Source organism: Thamnophis elegans, chromosome 11, assembly GCF_009769535.1.
Source record: "Thamnophis elegans isolate rThaEle1 chromosome 11, rThaEle1.pri, whole genome shotgun sequence".
Classification (NCBI taxonomy): Eukaryota; Metazoa; Chordata; class Lepidosauria; order Squamata; family Colubridae; genus Thamnophis; species Thamnophis elegans.
In genome coordinates, this window is record NC_045551.1 from 15,122,981 (window position 1) to 15,139,446 (window position 16,466).

Below are 16,466 nucleotides of genomic sequence, written 5' to 3' on the forward strand. Positions count from 1 at the left end.
AGTGCGGAGACAGAAGCACGCTGTAAACCCTAAACCTAAAATTAACCCCTAAACCTAACCCCCCTAAACCTAACCCTAACCCTAAACCTAACCCTTAACCTAAACCTAACCCTAAACCTAATCCTAACCCTTAACCTAACCCTAAACCTAACCCTAACCCTTAACCTAACCCTAACCCTTAACCTAACCCTAAACCTAACCCTTAACCTAAACCTAACCCTAATCCTAACCCTTAACCTAACCCTAAACCTAACCCTAACCCTTAACCTAACCCTAACCCTAACCCTAAACCTAACCCTTAACCTAAACCTAACCCTAATCCTAACCCTTAACCTAACCCTAAACCTAACCCTAAACCTAACCCTTACCTTAAGTTGAATCGGCTTGCTTTCAAAGCGCTATTTAAAGCACCCTTCTTTCTCCGCGCTGGCTGTTGTCGCCCTGTTGATGATGTCAGCGACGCGGTTTAATCGGGCGCGGTTTAGTCGAGTGCGGTTTTGACGGGTCACACATAGTAGAGCCCCATTTAAATATGAGCCAACCGTATGCTACAACTGCCAAAAAAAGCTAATGCAATCCTAGGTTATCTATGCTGGAGGGATATTTTCAAGGTCACATAAACTGTTAGTACCACTTTATACAGCACTGGTAAGATCATACTTGGAATACTGTCTCTAGTTCTGTTCAGCATAATGCAAAAATGATGTTGAGACCCTAAAAGAGTGCAGAGAAGAGCAACAAAGATGATTAGGGATTTGGAGGCTAAAACATATGAGAATTAGAAGAATAGAATAGAATAGAATAGAATAGAATAGAATAGAATAGAATAACAGAGTTGGAAGAGACCTTGGAGGTTTTCAAATCCAAATCCCTGCCAAGACAGGAAATTCTATACCATTTCAGACAAATGGTTGTCCAATCTCTTCTTAAAAACTTCCAGTGTTGGAGCATTCACAACTTCTGGAGGTAAGTTGTTCCACTGATTAATTGTTCTAACTCTCAGGAAATATCTCCTTAATTCTAGGTTGCTTCTTTCCTTGATTAGTTTCCATCCATTGCTTCTTGTCCTGCCCTCAGGTACTTTGGAGAAGGGATTGACCACGTCAAGATCATTAAAGAGAGATCCAATCTAAAACTAAGGAGGAATTTCTTGACAGTGAGAACAGTTGATCAATGAAAAGGCTTGCCTCTGGAAGTTGTGGGTACTCCATCACTGGAGGTTTTAAAGAAGTGATTGGACAGTCATTTGTCCAGATTAATATAGCATCTCCAACCCTATTGTTCTATGTTCTAAACTCTCTCTGTGCAAAGAAAGTGGCAATTTAATTTGTACTGAATAGTGAGAAATATTCCAAATTATGCTCCTGTATATAATTATAATTGGTGGTCAGTGGTAGTGGTGGCCCTTTCTTCATTCCTACTTTTACCATTGGAAGTACCTCAAACTGAAATTGGGGTTCAATAGGGGTTCATGACAGAGAGCCAAGTATCTTTTCTTTTCATTTTTCTTTTTCAAAAATTGTCAAACAAATTCTGCTTTGCTTTCCTGTTTTCGTTTGTCAGCTGTGTCATTTCATTCACAAAACATCACCTAAGATTAAGGAATTGTTACCTCCAGACTTTCTAATTAGAGTAGGATTAGCAGCAATGGGAGGTCAGAAGTAATACATATCTGGGCATTTTGCATGTTCCCAAAATCAGCAGATGCTGGTTATAGGAGGTAGTCAAATGGACCTCAGGTGGCCTCAAACATACAGCAGATGCCTGTTGTGTTTTTCCATTAAACTAATTATAATATTATTTATATTTTTGGCGAATTGAAATTACTGAGAACTCTTGAAGAGAATTATGGAGGAGGTTACGTGCAACATAGTTTTTCTGAATATCTCCTGGAACAGCCCTGGATTCTAACGAAATTGTAGGAAGTTTGAAAAGTGTGGTAGCTGACTGAGGGATAAGAATGGAAGCGTTCCTGGCTGTAAGGGTTACACCAATGGCAATGGACATTGTCCTGCCTAACCTGAAATGGGTATTTGTGAAGAAAACCGAGGTGAAAATAAAGCCTTTCCTTTATGTTGCAGTGTGTGTGTGTGGGAGTGTTAGCCTTCCTCCCTAAACTCCCCTTGCTTTCCTCTGAAGGTCTACTTTCAGAGATCCAGGCCATTCAGGTGAAAACCTAGGGCAGTGGTTCCCAAACTTGGCAACTTTAAGACTTGTGGACTTCAACTCCCAAGTTTGGGAACCACTGCCCTAGGGTAATGGGCCAGGAATAAGGAGAATGCCCCATGTTCCTTTCCTAACTCTTCCTTTCTTGCTTGGTGTGTAACTTCAGCAAAGCTTCTTTGTTTTTCTAAGTTAGTTCCCCATAAAGCCAAAAATGTACCCTGGTCTCCCAAAAACACTTAAATCACTATATCTCAAAGGAATATATCAAATCAAATCAGCTTCATTGTGGCATCACATGAATGGGAAGTAGAGAGAACATAACCCATTCCTGCATTGCTAAAACAGGAGCAGATAAGCCATAAATCAAGGCCCTTTCTTAATTCTTCAGCTGGATTTTCAGGAATGCAACTCAGGGAGAAAGTGCCTTCTGAATGAATTAGATGAGTGACTTATTTCCTCACCATTATCTTTTATCCTGCAAACCTAGTTGAAAGATAGAAAGAGAGCACTGTGGCCTCTGGTGTCTGACAATCGTGATAAAAGTAATGGGAGAGGAGGAAGGACCGTTCCCAACTCCTGTGTGCTCAGGCCAGGTGCTATTGTGAAAAATTAATCTCAGGGCTGTGCTAAGGGCATAGCCAAGGCAACGAAGTGAGTGGTCATAAACAGGAAATAAATGTTGAGAAATGGAAAGAGTATATATGGCAAGAAAGCAAGTATGAGGATGTAGAGATGGAGATGGGACACTAAGAAGATGAGGCTGAAAGTAGCAAAAGCTAGAGCAATCAATGCAGCACTAGCAATAGCATCCTCAGCAGTGGTACTCACAGATACATTAGATGAACATACAATTGTAAAAAGAACACCGTCAGCTCTACTTAGCAGAGTCCATTTCTAGCAGGCTTCCATCCACCCACTTGGAAATCCAGAACAGAATCCCTAGGAGTCAACTCAGGTTGTCAGTCTGATCTCCTAATATTAGTGTATTTTTATACTGCATGCATTTTCCTCAGAAAGCCCCCTGGTATTTCTATATCTCTTGTGTTCTTTTGCTAGATCAATGGTTATTATGGAATTATTTTCTCTGTAAGTGCACTTAAGCCCAGGGTTGTGATGATGTTGGCTTTTTGGCTTTTGCTAAATAAATCTTCCTTATTTCTAAAGCAAAACTGTTGTTTCTGCTTTCTTTGCTTCCTTTACTTTCTCTGTTCTTTGCAAACCTGCTTTTTTTTACATTTTGTGAATTGAATCACGAAAAGAGATGGGTGATTTGTTCAAGGTTCCTAAAAAGCTGCAGCTAAGGCATCTTCTTCTGCAGAGAAAAGCTGCATGGGAATCAGTGGCTAATGTTGTCAATAGAGAGGTGTCAGTAAGAAATATCAGACCTGTATCTCTCCTATAAAGCAACTTTCTTTCACACAAAAAGTTTCCTACAGGAACCTCCTGCCCCAAGGCACTTGCTAAGAGTGGCAGGTCAGATTTCATGAAATGATGGTAACATATCCATATGATCATTCTTGTCATGTTAGCCTGGAAATTCTCCTGGGTGGATTCAAACTGAGTGATTCCTTTGTTGTATCAAAGGCAAAAACTTCACCATCCCTCTTTATCCAAGACTCAAGTATCCAGAAAAATATAGCGGCTCAAAGCTATTTATAATATTTTGGTACACTAATTCCACTAGACTGTAACATCCCGAGTTAGTCTCAAATGCAGACAACATCTATAACCAAATTTGGGGTAGGAACTGATTTGTTCTGAAATGCTGATACAATAGCAATAGCAGTTAGACTTATATACCGCTTCATAGGGCTTTCAGCCCTCTCTAAGCGGTTTACAGAGTCAGCATATTGCCCCCAATAACAATCCGGGTCCTCATTTTACCCACCTTGGAAGGATGGAAGGCTGAGTCAACCCTGAGCCGGTGAGATTTGAACAGCCGAACTGCAGAACTGCAGTCAGCTGAAGTAGCCTGCAGTGCTGCATTTAACCACTGCGCCACCTCGGCTCTTCCCCCTATTCTATGAAAACCATTTAATGAATGTCACTATCATGGAAGAGAATAAATATTTGTTTGTGAGAAAGCACATTCAACAGGATACAGAAGTAGAGCAGCAGAGAACGCATAAGAAACCAGAATAATGTGATTGGACTACTTGAATGTTAACATACAATATATGCCATAATTTAACAGGAGCTGATCTTTAGTGGCATCATTTGGAGCCTGTTGACTTCCCATGACCGGAAGTATCCAGATTCTACCTCTTACTTAATGGGGAAATGTAAGAGAAATGATGGTGGCCAGTACTTTTGAAGTGATTCTGAGAAATGAGACTCTACAATGAAGTGACTTAAGATCTCTTCAGAATGAACTTAGGGAGCTTCTAAAGCTCTTGGTGGCTACATAGCAGTTATTCCTGTATAATGGAAGACAAGAGATTTCTGTGTTTAGGCACGCAGTAAATCAGAAATTGAACGCTTTTCTGCTCATAAACGATATCAATTAAACATGCAGGAAAAGAGAGTGATGCTTTCTTTTACTTTTTCTAAGAAATCATTTGAAATTAATCATTTGTTCCTTTCTTTCAGATGCTTAAATGTTGAGGGTTTTTTTTCTTGCAGTGTAAAAGAGAAATAGCACAGGAAGAAAATTACTCCGAAAATTCACTTGGAGTATTGATATATTTGTCATAAATTGCAGTGAACTCTCATGTTTTCAAAGCAAGTTGTCCTTTCTTCCTAGAAAGAAGTTAAACATGCAAAGTGCTGTTAAAAGGATGAGAAATAAGGGTCAAGCAGAAATACAAAAAACGTTTTAAGAGCTGTTATTATATCTGCTTTTCAATTAACACAGGTTATGCTTCCTATTTTCAGGCAATCATTTCAGAAGAGGAATATTATAAAATTCTTACTAAATATTTGCAGTTTAGAATCTGAAGATAGATGAAAATGTAGACATATATTCAAATACATAACCCTCCATCTTAACAATGTATTTAAGCAATCTTCTTTGATCATACATGGAATTACTTTTACTGCAGGTTTAAATGCTGAAAAATCTTAGCCTATGTCAGTACAGAAGCCTTCTTCCATAACAGTTAAAAAAAACAATTACAGGATTAACTCTCAGTAATAGACAAGCTGAACAGTATACAGAATGCTCCAAAATGAGAATAGTTATTTTGGATTGGTGCTTTCTACAGCAAACCTGGAAAGGAGTAGACAAGTATACTCAAGATTTTTAAATGTCTTGATTGGACCAAGTCCTGAATTAGAGGCATACAATTTTTTTTCAAATGCATCATTAAACATACACTGTCTGCACTTTTTTAGTTTCTATTTTCCTGCAAAATAGTTCACCATCAATAGGTTTGCCACTTAACATGGGTCTTCTAAAATTTTGCAAAGATCCAAAATGTATAGCTGGCAGTAAAGTTGGGTACACTGCATAGGGTGTTTAATCTTAATTGAAACTATGAATTACTAAACTTTTTAAAATGCCAGGCAATACTAATGTACACAAGGTCACTATGTTTGGCATTTCCACTCTTAAAAACAGAAATGTAATGCGCCGTTTAACTGCTTTCTTCTCACATCTCTTACATAGTAATTCCTTTCAAAATTGGTGCAAAATGGAGAAGAAATCAAAGACATTGCTAGCCTAAACAATGTAACAAATGCACCTTTGCTTCTCTCAAGACATCCATCTCTTGTTTCCTGTGCTGTGAGCTGGAAAATGTGCTATGCAGTCTCTTCCAGTTGTTGAATGCAACATTTATCTGCTGAAATGAGAATTTTGGCTTCTGACTCAGCCTGCTAGGCAGAGGGAGAAGGAACAGAGCTTGTGGGATGTTTCCTGAAAGTGAATGAGTGCATAGTAGAAAAATGAGGGAGTTTTAACTGAATCTGTTGAGGGATTTGTAAATTTGGTCCTCATTTTTGCAACTACATACATTACGACCTTTTAAAAGGAAAAATTAAATATATAGTCTTAGTTATTCTACTGACATAGTCTTTTTCTTTCTTTCAGATTTTCTCATTTTCAAGCACTGGCTATGTTCGCACACTATATTGAACCATAAACTAACCATATAGGCTAAACTAATGAAACATTCCAAGTTACAAAACAAAATAAAACAAGGATAACGTTCTGTACAAATTCAACCATTTATTGACCCAGTGAAATATTTGTGGAAATACTAACTCTGGTCTGAGACAGTCTGAGACCAGAGACGGTATTCCCTTTTGTTTAGGTTCCTGAAATATACTCTCAGCCCATTTCTCACTTTGCAATTTTGTTTATTCCTTGCAGTTCGGGCATTTCTCCAGTCCCATCTACTAGTAGGACTTGCTTTGCAAACTATCAATGATCTGAATCAGCTTTCATGGGAAAAGGAGCATATGTTTTATCTCAAGGTGACCTTTTGGTAATTTCTAGCCTGACTGAGGTGAATTAGGGGCGATATGATAACTATGTTCGAGTACTTAAACAGTTACAGAGATGAGGGGTTGACTTATTCTTCAAAGCCCCTGATGGCAGGAACAAAAACTTGTTGGGTGAAAGCTTGTTAAAGACAAATCCAACCTAGAACATGGGAGAAACTTCCTGTCAATAAGGACGATTAATCAATGGAACAGCTTACCTCCCAGAGTTGTGGATGCTCCATCATTGGAGATTTTTAAGAAAAGATTTGACAGCCATTTTTCCAGGATTGGGCAGGGAGTCCTCCATGGTCCCTTCTAGCCATATGATTCCATGATTCCATAAATCTAGAGGGAGCTGTTCCAGTGACCAGCAAGACATCTGCCAACTTTGTATCTGAGGATAACATGAATAATGCTTTCAATGAAAGTAAGATTGAAGAAAATTGAAAATAAAAACAATAGCAATAGCAGTTAGACTTATATACCGCTTCATAGGGCTTTCAGCCCTCTCTAAGCGGTTTACAGAGTCAGCATATTGCCCCCACAGTCTGGGTCCTCATTTTACCCACCTCGGAAGGATGGAAGGCTGAGTCAACCTTGAGCCGGTGAGATTTGAACTGCCGAACTGCAGCTAGCAGTCAGCTGAAGTGGCCTGCAGTACTGCACTCTAACCATTGCGCCACCTCGGATCAGGCTTAGAGGAATGTTAATAAGCCCTTTGTGTAGAAATTCAAGATTTTGAGAACAAACACCTGTTCAATGCATCTGGGTAGGAATATAAAGAGAGAAAAGCAAAATTGGTCTTTTGGGAATTACACAGACGACACCTTTGTATGCCGCGTTTTGCAAATTATTCAGCCAATTGGAAAACATGGATAGTTCTTTTCTAATAAAGATTGTAAACCTTTCAGATAAGGGAGCTTTAATAATAAGTGATTTCAAATATTCTGAGATAAGCTGAGACTTTAATTCTACAAAAAATAGATCATCAAACAATGCTTTAGATTGTCATTGGAATTTTATCAATTAGAATGTAAAAATAGTAATAAAAAATTCTTTATTTTAGGTGTACACAGACACACATACACACACACAAACAAATAAACAAGGAGACCTATTGCCCTAATTTAATTTTACAAGAAGAAAATGTGTTGAATAAGAGAGGCAATAGAATATAGTAGGCCAGTGATGGCGAACCTATGACACGCGTGTCAGTGCTGACACGCGTAGCCATTTCGGGTGACACGCACATGCTCCCCAAACTTGTTTCAGCGGCAGCTCTCAGCCTGGGCGGCAGCGTCACACAGGCTGTGGAAGGAGGAGGAGGAGGAGGAGGAGGAGGGAACCAACCAAAGAGAGGCTTTTACCGGGTCTGCGCCCCACAGCCAGGACCGTCCTGGCGCCTCAAGCCGCGTTTCTTCCTGCAAAGCCCTTCGGGCAACCCGAGAGTTCCACTTGACGCCAGAAGGGCTTTACAGGAAGAAACGTGGCTTGAGGCGCCAGGACGGTCCTGGCTGTGGGGCACAGACTCGGTAAAAGCTCTCTTTGGTTCCCTCCTCCTCCTCCTCCTTCGACAGCCTGCGTGACGCTGCCGCCCAGGCTGAGAGCTGCCGCTGCCGCTGCTGCACAACTGAGGGAGGGAGAGGGAAAGCAGAGGTAGCCTCAAATTCCACCGTTGGGACAGGGGAAAGGGCTTGTCCCTCAAGAGTGGGGGGGGATAGAGGTGGGAAGAAGGGGCCCGGCCTGTCCCCAGCGCCCCCCACAGACGGATTACGGATCGAACGCTTCTCTCTCTGCAGCCTTTTTCTGCAAGTCCCAGCTACTCAGTGGGGCGTCATCATTTCCGGGGGGTTGCAGTTTTCCAGCTCAGATATCAGGATCCGCCGGGATTAAGTGGGAGAAAACGCCGCTGGCCGAGCGGAACAAACACATCCAAAGGTTAATCTTATTTTACGAAAACACAACTTCCAAAAGTCGATCGTGGCCTCCGTCAAGAAGCTCTTCCCCCACCCCCCACCCATTCTGGGGTCTTGGTGTCCCTCGGCTAAGATCCACCCCGGAAAGCAGAACGGGGGCAGCCCTCCTGTAATTCTGGCTGGGTTAAAGAGCAGGGATGGAGGAGCCATATCACACCTTCATTCAAAGGGTGGGGAGGGGGAGGCCCGATAAAGTCCCTCCCTTGGGGTGTCTGAAGTCCCAGCTGAAGCAGCCGAAGGAAAAAGGATAAGCATCCGTCGCTGCCCAATGGCGCTTGGGGTAACCCCGCTGGGCAGAGCCAGTCGAGGCTCATCCTGCAAATGAGGGTTTCCTTTGGGGAGGGCCAGGTGGTTTCAAGCACCCCAAACAGCCACCCTCTCTCTCTCCGTCCCCCTTCCTTTGCTCCTGGGGCTGCAGAACTTTCCATGGGCTCAACAGTAATTGAGTAAAATTCTAAGCCACTGCAGTAGCTGCTTTTTGGTTTTATTTTTTTTAATATTTATCAGTCTCTCTTTTAGTTGAAGAGTTGAAGTCCACAAGGCTTAAAGCTGTCAGGTTTGAAGACCCCTGGGGTTTTTTTCCTAAAGGGTTAGGGGTGCAAGGTTCTTGTAACTTGACAGCTTTAAGACTTGCACGCTTCAATGCCAGAGTTTCTGAGCCAACATTTTGGTTGCTAAGCAGGACCGTTGGTAAGTGATACTGATAATAATATCAAGGGCAACATACAAAATCGACTGATGAACAAAGAAGTTACTAAGCAGCTATGTTAAATAATTTGTTTTTGGTTTATTAAATACAATTATATTGCAATTATATATTTTTGTAGTTTAAACTATAAATTGCGCAAAATTATGTTTTTGTCGAAGTGACACACAACGCGAGTTATGCTCGATTTTTTGCCGATTTTTGACACACCACGCCAAAAAGGTTGCCCATCACTGTAGTAGGCTGAATTCCCAGGAGGGAGAGGGTGTATTTCAGATGAATAAGCAGCAGCTCAGACAAGATATTTTGTGTGAGAGAAAGAGTGAAGACAGCCCCTCCCTAATAATTCTCAGAATATAGTAGATGCAGATAAAATGCTCCATTTTGGCAAAATGCTATCTATAGAAGTGGAACAATGAAGAAATCAGCTTGAAAAATCACTTTACCACCTTTGTTTTTTGGCCTGCCTGACAAGCATCAATTGAAGAAATTGGAGAATGTAAGCATGTTTAGTGTGGGCTGTAACAACTTAGTCTAATCCGCCATGTAGTTTGAAGTGTAGGAAGGTCACATGGTGTAGGGATAGCTTCCCAAAAGAGATCTGTGGAAAAGGTAAGCAACCTGAGCCATAACAGCAGTAGGAGAAGGGTATGGGACCCAGTGGGGTAGGGTGGGGTGGGATGTAGGCCCAAGAAGGGTAAGAGTAGGAAATGGAGTACAGGTTGCCTCAGAGAGTGGGGGAGACCTGGGACAGACCACATGTGAGCTGGGGATGTGCTACAATGCAGGCCTGAGACAGCATAGGCTCCACTTAACTGAAACGATGATTGAGATGGTTAAGCAAAGTAATTACGTGGATACTTTTCTTGATGACCATCTCAACTTGCAACCATAATGGGTAGACTTCATTCCATCAGAAATTGAGGACTACCTGTAAGTCTTCATGGTATAGTATACTAACTTCAGTGATCTTCACTTATAACTCCAGGTAGCAATTTAAAAGTTGCTGGTGAGCAGGTAATTGGCCTGTAGTTGCCTGGTGCTACTCATGTTGCTGGATCTTCCATTATCACATAGATTTTACCAGATATTAACCAATGTTCAATTTCACCTCCTTGGCAGTTTGTTGACCTATATGGCAGTTCTGGCTGCAATCATTAGTGAATCATCTGCAGTTGTTAAGTGCAATGCCATGAGATCACCACTTGCAACTTCTTGCTTGCTTCTCCAATGACTTTGCTTATTGGAAGTTGGATGTGAAGATCACAAATGGTAATCATGTGACTGTGGGACACTGCAACCATCGTAAAAGTGCCAGAAATATGAATGGAAAATTTTGCTTCTCCTAACTTCTATTTCTTAAGAACTAAAACACAGACGTTTTTATCTTGAATTTTCAGTTTTGGGCTTTTCCAGTCAATACAAAGAATAGTGTTTCAATTGTTTTTTCTTTATTCCCTCAGATATAGTCTATTTCTCTACAGATCATTTGGCAAACGGTTCACCGACAAAACCACGCCCGACTAAACCGTGTCGCTGACATCATCAACAGGGCGATAACAGCGTGGAGACAGAAGCACGCTGTAATCCCTAAACCTAGAATTAACACCTAAACCTAACCCCCCTAAACCTAATCCTAAACCTAACCCTTAACCTAACCCTAAACCTAACCCTAACCCTAACCCTTAACCTAACCCTAAACCTAAACCTAACCCTAAACCTAACCCTAAAGCTAACCCTAAACCTAACCCTTACCTTAAGTTGAATCGGCTTGCTTTCAAAGCGCTATTTAAAGCGCCCTTCTTTCTCCGCGTTGGCTGTTGTCACCCTGTTGATGACGTCAGCGACGCGGTTTAATTGGGCGCGGTTTAGTCGAGCGCGGTTTTGACTGGTCACGTTGGCAAACACATCTCAAATTCCTTTACTGCCTCAAAGCTATCCCTGAAGATGCATTGATTGTAAATAAAATATGACCATTAATGGTGATCAATTAATTTGTTACTACTTTTATGTTAATTTGCTTACTTATTTCTACATGGCAGAAAATTCCTAAATCAAGATGAAAGAAAGACAGATACATGAATTTAGCTGCTGCAGAGGACCAGATCTATGAAATACAATTCCCTCTTTGTCTCCACCAGATTTTTCTCTTTTGTCTTAGGATAAATTGGATCAGCGTTATGATTGATTAAAGATATTTAAAAATATTCACTAAATTCAAATAAATTAAGAATTAGGGGAGGAACAAGGAAAAAAATGTTACAGACCTTGCATAAAGTCCAACTTTTGTTAGTAAATATTAAAGTTCCTTTTAATTTAACACAGCAGATCAACAAGAAAAAGAAAGAGATTTTTCCACATTTTTACAACAGGTACCAACCTGAATTCCATTACTGCTTCCATTGTTTTCTTGGATAATGTCTCTGCCTGGCACCACTCCTATTCACAGAGAAATTCTCTTTCTTTTTTAGTTGACCAAAGTATGTTTGAGAATTCAAACACTACCCTGGCAGCAAAGTTGCCCATTGTCAAATCTGCTTTCCAATCCTCCACTGGTACAAATCTGCGAGTGCAGTCAGAGTGGAAAACTGGCAGCCAACATCTAAAAAACCTCAGCATGACTGTTGGTGCAAAAGTCAGTGATTTCCTGCGCAGGAAAGAATCCACCAACCACAGCATCTTTGGGGTAACAGAAGTCAATGAACGTGCTGAGGCAGCCCTCTGTTGTGGACAAGGCACATTGCTGGGAGGTCAACACCAGGAAAATAGGTAAGTGGCTCAATGAGGTTTGTTAGCAGTTATTTTTTCATCTTTCCCTGATCTTACTGTAATGCGCTCTACATGGGGCTGCCCCTGAAGAGTGTTCGAAGACTTCAGTTAGTTCAGAATGCAGCCGCGCGAGCGATTATGGGTGCACCCAGGTACACCCACGTCACACCTATCCTCCGCGAGCTGCACTGGCTACCCATTAGTCTCCGGACCCGCTTCAAGGTGCTGGTCGTTATCTATAAAACCCTACATGGCATCGGACCTGGGTACCTGAGAGACCGCCTCCTGCCGATTACCTCCCATAGACTGATTAGATCTCACAAGTTAGGTCTCCTCCGGATTCCATCTGCCAGCCAATGTCGGCTGGCGACTCCCCGGGGAAGAGCCTTCTCTGTTGCAGCTCCAGCCCTTTGGAACGACCTCCCCGTGGAGATCCGGACCCTTACTACCCTCCCGGCCTTCCGCAAAGCCACCAAGTCCTGGCTGCTCCAGCAGGCCGGGGGGCTTGTGAAACATCCAGCCCCACGGAAACTGTGAATGTTGCGTTCTTTTTTAAAGTGTTGTCTTTGTCTATTTATCCCCCTTCCCTTGTCTATTGTGAGCCGCCCGGAGTCCTTCGGGAGTGGGCGGCATACAAGACAAATAAATAAATAAAATAAATAAATCTGGGGTATATCAAGAAGGGCAATTTTTTTAAAAAAACAATCATTTCTTCCTGGTTCTCTGCCACTAACTAATCAAACCCTAGTCTTACCTTTGCTAAGGAAGGAACTAGAGGAGAAGGTTCAGTTAAATGATTCCATTTACATTTCACTACTAATTAAAGAGATATTGCTATAGGCCAAGCCGGAGGACTTGAATGACAAGTAACTTTCTTATAACAAATGCAAAGCAGAGGGGAAATTCTGACTGATGAAATATTCAAGAGCATATCTTTGAACCTAAATTTCTTCCCCTCCTGAAAAGATTTCTGTTCAAACTGCCACTTGGGCGTGGCCAGCGCATGACTCATCTGAAATTTGGAGATGAGCCTGAGGCAGAGAAAGGGATAGGATAGGGGAGGATTCTGTGGGGCAAGCCTGAGGAAAAGAAGGGGATGGGATAGGGCAGGCCCCTCTCTTTTTTATAAAGAGTTTATTATTTTTCAGTTACAAAAATAAACATTCCATCTTTCCTTATGCAGTGTGTTGTCTGGGTACAAACATCTCTGTGCAACATCGTTCCTCATTTACCACATCTTTCACATTCATATTAAAATTATTTCCTAAGTTTAGTATTATAATATATTAAGCATTTAAACATGATAAAACTCATTTTTTCTTCTTAATATCTTCTAGTAATCATATCATATTAACATTAAACATCATTATTCTCATCATACACAAACTAAGTTTTCATCTTATTTATATCTCTATCTAAATATATTGTCTATTTATTTTGTAGCCTTCTTCATTTCCAAATGCGTTTTTTATTCTCCAACCATTGGTAAAATACTTCTGAAATCTTATAATATTCAGTTTGCTCTTTCTCCTTAATTGCAAATGTTAAACTGTTCATTTCTGCACATTCTAATATTTTCCTTATCACCTTCCCCTCAATAGGAATCTCTATACTTTTCCAATGTTGTGCAAATACAATTCTAACTGCGGTTAATATATGAACTCATCTGGTCTGCTGGCTGGGAGTTTGGAGAGGAGCCTGAGGCAGAGAAAGGGATAGGATAGGGGAGGCTTCTGTGGGGCAAGGCTGAGGGAGAGAAAGGGATAGGATAGGCTTCTGTGGGGCAAGCCTGAGGGAGAGAAAGAGATAGGATAGGGGAGGCTTCTGTGGGGCAAGCCTGAGGGAGAGAAGGGGATGGGATAGGGGAGGATTCTGTGGGGCAAGCCTGAGGGAGAGAAGGCAGATAGGTTAGGAGAGGTTTCGGTGGGGCAAGGCTGAGGGAGAGAAGGGGATAGGAGAGAAGAGGTTTCTGTGGGGCAAGCCTGAAGGAAAGAAGGGGAGAAGAGGGGCCAATCCACAACTACGCATTAATTTTTAAGCTGTAAATGTTGATTTATCAAGCCCGATCAAATATTTTCGTAGCGGAGCATGGGCATTCAGCTAGTCATACATAAATTGCTTTGATGGTGGTGGCTTAGAATGAGACATGAAGGAAATCACAGTTGGGTTTTGATGGAGGAAATTTGGAAAGGGGGAGGTTGCTAAGTTTTTTCCAAGTATATGAGCACTAGGACTACTGTGTGGAACCTTTGGAAGATGCTTTCTCTAGAGACATTAAAAATATGTCTTCCCTAGATATCATCTCTACTTCCTGAAGGTAAAATATTCCAGTTGCCAAAGTATTGAGTGTTTCTTGATTGCCAAAAAACGCTTTTAGTAATTCTAAAAGTTGTCTCTTAGTGAAAAAGCTGTTGATAATCAAATCCGTAATCTGAGATTAATTACAAAAGAATTGATAGTTATTAGTTTATTAATTGCAAGGTAAGGGTAGATACTGATTAATTGATTAGTCTTATGACAAAAATATAAACAAAAATAAAATGCAGAATCTAACTCCAGGGTAAAGTAGATAAAAGAAAATACAGTAATAAAATACATATGTGTTTTATACATATGTATTTTACATTCTTTATACATAAATAATGATAAAGAATCAACATTCAGAGAAATACATCATCTTTACAGGATACCTTAATTTGACTGATATAATGAGTTCTTAGATCAACTTCCTTAACTGCAAACTTAGCAGTTCTGCTCACAGAGTATAGGTTAGAGTCCAAGAGGAAATAGGACAATTTGCAAGTCAAATTCTAGTGGGCTGTTCTTTCAACTAGGGATGTAAACCTAAGAGCGGCATATAGTTGCCAATCGTGAACAATATCTTTGGTGGCTAATCATCACATTATACACCTCTCACGATATAGCAGATAGTGGAAGAGCCCATATTTGGCCACAGAATCCAACAACTCAGACGGAGGGGTCTAGAATAGGCTCAGTGACAGGTATTTTTCAAATTGAAAAATAGTTTTGTTCTTAGCCAACCAACTTAAAAACTTAATTTTGCCAATAACTCCATGTCAATTTGAGCACTGATATTTAGGACTCTTGTTTAACAATTTCCCTTGCCTGGGAAGCAGTTGAGAATAAATACTGGATGGAAAGGAGACAAGGAGATGCTTTTGCTTAAGTGAGAGTTTTAATGTAATACTTCTTTTAATCTTTCCTGAACTTTTAGGCAGACACCAACAAGTGTAATTCCAAGACTTAATCCGCCCCCGTTAAGTACCAAAAAGCGTGCTCCAAGAGCTCTGAAAACCACTCAAGATCTGCTGATTGCTTCCGAACCACAGATGAAGACTACACAAACCTTACTTCCTGAGGAGCTCCAGGAACTTCAGTGCCTACCTACTAATACACAGGCAGCTTTTAGAGAGATTAATTCATTGACCCCGATGGAAGTTGGAACCAGCAATAGGACATGTGTGCCTGATCTCATTCATAAGGAGAATATGGAGCCCAAACAAAGTGCAATTCACAGTGTATCTTCTTCCACTCTCCCAGAAAATGTGGCTCTTAGATTTGATTTAAGTGCTGGTAAAAACATTCCTGAACACCAAAGCTGTAAGGCGCCTTCAGAAGCAAAGATACCACCCGTAGAAAGTGAAAGTCATAATCCAGACTTGTTGTCTTTTGAGTAAAACTGCCTTATTTGCAGCAGTGCCTCGCTGACAGAGATTGACAATGAACATTCCCAATGCATTTTTCTATATGCACCTATAACTGGTATCAATCTCATATAGGAACTTGTCCAAATTTGAAAAAGCAACATAAATCCTCATATTATTATTTCTAATATTGAAGTCTGCTCGGAATCTAGCTATTTTTGCAAGTTTACTTCTGTTATTACTCTAATTCCTAGCTCTCTTTTTCCCACAGGGATTTTTATCAAATCAAAAAAAAAAAATATGCATGGACATCTAAAAGTCAGTAAATTTCCTGTTTGATCATCCAAAGTGAACATTTTAAAATTTGAGGTTTCTATTGCATTTCTTGATTTTAGTAAATTTCAAATATGAAATCTATTTCAACTGTCAGTTATTGCTGAATATTCCTTTTGATTGTATATAATTTCCCCAGTGTTATACACAGTAATTTAATTAGTATCAGCTTATTGGATGGTGATTTATACCAATCGATTCTTTGGAAACATCTTTTTTCTTCTTATGTGTACAATAAGCTTCCATGAAATACTGTTTCCTAACTACCACCCTCACCTTCTTTTATGGTTTAGCCACAAAAGAATATTGACTGTTTTTGTAGTTAGGTCTACAAAAGTTGCCCAATCTATGTTTATGATGCATCAGGCTGAAGGTAGAAGTGGTTTTGGGTAAACTGAGCTTCAAGCTCCAAGATAAGTCTAATTC

At 40.6% G+C, this 16,466-nt stretch overlaps 1 protein-coding gene across 2 annotated transcripts in view; it reads left to right on the forward strand.

Moving 5' to 3' along the window:
* Positions 1 to 16,124, forward strand: part of LOC116514874 (carboxyl-terminal PDZ ligand of neuronal nitric oxide synthase protein-like) — an 85,757-nt gene extending 69,633 nt beyond the window's left edge. For both annotated transcript variants that reach the window (XM_032226671.1, XM_032226672.1), the window contains 2 exons: positions 11,745 to 12,042; positions 15,278 to 16,124. In XM_032226671.1, the coding sequence (XP_032082562.1) occupies positions 11,745 to 12,042; positions 15,278 to 15,740 (761 nt within the window). In that variant the 3' untranslated portion in view covers positions 15,741 to 16,124. The remainder of the gene's footprint in view (positions 1 to 11,744; positions 12,043 to 15,277) is intronic.
* Positions 16,125 to 16,466: the final 342 nt, after the last annotated feature.